At 31.7% G+C, this 3,246-nt stretch overlaps 1 protein-coding gene across 1 annotated transcript; it reads right to left on the bottom strand.

Annotated features, from left to right (window-relative positions):
• Nucleotides 1–1,078: 1,078 nt before the first annotated feature.
• On the bottom strand, nucleotides 1,079–2,518 carry LOC110916001. Its single transcript, XM_022160751.2, has 2 exons — nucleotides 2,043–2,518; nucleotides 1,079–1,341 (listed from the first exon to the last, which is right to left on the bottom strand). The coding sequence occupies exons 1-2, from the start codon at nucleotides 2,467–2,469 to the stop codon at nucleotides 1,322–1,324; spliced, it is 447 nt and encodes a 148-aa protein (XP_022016443.1). The 5' UTR covers nucleotides 2,470–2,518; the 3' UTR covers nucleotides 1,079–1,321.
• Nucleotides 2,519–3,246: the final 728 nt, after the last annotated feature.

Raw genomic sequence — 3,246 nt, 5'->3', positions numbered from 1 at the left:
TTTAGTGTTCGGGTGTGGTAATGATCCTCATGGTCTCCATGACCCTCCACATTAGCGCCATGTCACTTATTTTTAATCCATCATTCAAAACCACTACCCTAAGGGTGTAGTCATGACCCAAACCACTATTATCTTATTTTAATTTATTTGTAAAAAAAGAAAAAAGAATATTAAAAAAGGAAAGGGGGGTCATGGTTGCCATGGTTTAATCCATGCCAATCATGGTGGATGAAACAAGGGGGGTGGTGTAGCAATTTATTAATGATCCTACATGGCAATTAATGACCCAACCATGTCCCCCAGAACCTTTAGCCTAATATGTTTTTTCAAACACTTACAAAAAAATATATAAAAATTGGCAAGAAAATAATCCACTTTTCAGAGGGGACGAGATCTTTTTATTATAAGAAATGGTCTTACAAGTATATTGTTACATACTTACATGTATGATGTGAATATGAATTTTGATATGCAACTAATAGATCTCTGTCTATCAAATATATAATAAAAAATATTGAACTTTATTTCTTAATTATTATACTATGGGAAAGAAATCATGATGGTTCAATAGATTGCTCCAGGAATTTTCTAAGTAATCCAAGAGAACAATCACAACAGGCATGGATCACAATATATTTTAATGTTATATTGAGATCAAAACAAGATCCAATTAACAATTGCTCCTGCATTTAACTAATAGCCTGTTTTAAGCATAAACCTATAAATCGTATAAACTTAACATATTACTTTAAATATGATATATTTTTCTCTCACTATATCTGATAACACTAGGTATAAGTATCATTACACTTCTAGCGAATTTCTACTTTGAATGGATCAGCACAAGAGGTATTTACTAGAGAAAGTATGTGCGTGTGTTAAATACACATACGATTGGGTAACGTATTTTGGGTAGTCCACTTGGTAGAGACACTTGCTTCTTAAAGGGTAGGTCCCAAGTTCAAACTAGGGCAAGAGGAGTATGTATTATTGGTGTAAAGTAGAATACGAGTAACATTTGTTGTTAACAAATATTTATATGTCTTAAACCACCTTTGATTAATTACCAACCAGCTGATACTATGAAATAATTGGGATACAAAGGGGACTGAAATTCTTTTAACTACAAAATTGCAAATATTTGTACACAACACAGAAACAGCTGTTAAATGACTTATCATGCACATAAATGTCTTAAACTCACACTTCTCAGAAATATTAACTAGCTTGGAAAATATTAAAAATTAAAAAAAAAAAAAACACTTCACACTAAACAATGAACTACTTCAGCTCCTAACTCCTTAATTGATCCTTCGTTAATTCACTTATATCGATTGCTTCCTGAAAAAAAAAAAAAAAAAAAGAAAGATATTTTATATTTTATTAAACATAATGACAGCTATAACTCTCTCTATATAGAACTTTTTCGTTATATTTTAATGACATTCAATCTTAATTAAATGGAGAACTATACAATGATATTCAAAATATATACAAACATGAATCAAGAACATCGATCCCTCCTTTTCGTCCAGTCCCATGATCAAAGCGATCGGATGACCCAATAATTAAGTTTTCTTTAGATAGAGGGACGTCTCATCCCAACCAATATTATATTATTATGTTGAGAACTTCGAGAAACGCATAATACTTTTGTACCCCTTTCGCTTTAAGTTACATGACCCCCATTCCACTATTTTTCTCTCTTGTTAAATCATCAATCTACTACATACATGTGCTTTATGCCGTTCTTGAGCTCTCAACATACTATTGGTTGTATAAAAAACACACCCCAATATAGCAAATTTTAACATATAGTTGACCATGATAAGTATACAACCATATGAAAGAAGAATATATATGGTTTTAACAAACTGTTAGAAAAGAAATGTAAGTGAAACCTCTTTACAATTTAATCCAAAATCACTTGTTTTCTTCCATGAAAAAAACCAACATTTTGTTCCTATAAGATAAAACATAAATATGATGATGACTGATCTATATATAGTGATATACTAACTTGAGAGAGATTGCATGCTAACCTGAGAAATTGGGATTATAAAAGGTAGGTTTAATCTTTGTTTCATCAATGGTTTCTAACCCTACAAGATTCTTGTTTTGACATTTTCTGAGCCCAAACTTCTCTCTCCACCATCCTTTTGAGTTCTTATAATTGTTAAAGAACATAACATCATCATCATCATCATCTGCAAGAAGCTCATCTCTGAGTGTCACCACCACCTTCTCCTTCAATGGTGGAAGTTTACCAGCAGCTTTGAAGAAAACTTCATCTGCAGAATTTAAGGACAATGTGGGAACTGAAAACTCAAAATCAGAAGACACAGGGGCTTCGGTGTAACTGTTTTCATGGTGATTATTTGAATCAATGAAATCAGTTGAGAAAGAGATTCTTGGGTCCATCAGGTCTCCTTGTGTTTCATTCTTGACTTGCATGTTTAAGCAAGCCATTGATCTATCTTGATTGATGATGTTCAAAACACACACAAATGTTGTTTTAACTGGTTTGGTGGTTGTGTGGCACTCCAGGCCGGGTATTTATACACATATATAATGATAATGATTCTTTTTTTATTTTCTATTATTTTTCTTAGTTAGTTTATTTTATTGAAAATTAATATTACTTTTATCTAGTAGAGGTACGCTCATTTCAAAACCAATGACGCATGAGAACTGCTAGAATCGCATAATGAACTTGTAATTTTGCTTTGATATAGAAGGCGGTTACATAACCACCTCCGTACCCAATTATCTTACTAAATCATCAATGCGATACGCAGATACGCAGAAGTGCTTTATGTGGTTCCACATTTCTCAACATAAAATTGGTTTCGGAAAAAAACTATCTGTTACATTATAAAATTTCCTAAAGTCATTGAAACATCATGAAGAACATTATAAAGGACAAGGTATCTACATTTTTTCTATGTGTATACTTTATGCCGAAAATCCTAACTTGATCATACTAGTAAATTTATAACAAATCGAAATAAAAAAAAGTATAAAATAAAATGAAAAATGCATGAAAATATGATCAGTTATCCTACATTGTAAGTTTTGTATACGGTCAAATTCCCAACACTTCGAAGGCGGAGTGTAAGATACGAGCTAGAATTCTCTATCCTTTATTGATCGAGACAATCCAGTATATATACAAGAGGCTAAGAGTTATTCTCTAAATCAATATTAAATGCCTATGATACTATACAATCATTTCTATATATAGGC

This window comes from Helianthus annuus, chromosome 16 (genome assembly GCF_002127325.2).
Source record: "Helianthus annuus cultivar XRQ/B chromosome 16, HanXRQr2.0-SUNRISE, whole genome shotgun sequence".
Taxonomy (NCBI): Eukaryota; Viridiplantae; Streptophyta; class Magnoliopsida; order Asterales; family Asteraceae; genus Helianthus; species Helianthus annuus.
Note: the sequence above shows the minus strand (reverse complement) of the source record. Positions and strands in the feature narration are given on the sequence as shown.

Excerpts from the sequence above, each read along its gene's own strand:
- LOC110916001 (XM_022160751.2), bottom strand. The coding sequence starts at position 2,469 with ATGGCTTGCTTAAACATGCAAGTCAAGAATGAAACACAAGGAGACCTG. Across the intron at positions 1,342-2,042 it reads TTATAATCCCAATTTCTCAG|GAAGCAATCGATATAAGTGA; the intron begins GTTAGCATGCAA and ends TTTTTTTTTCAG.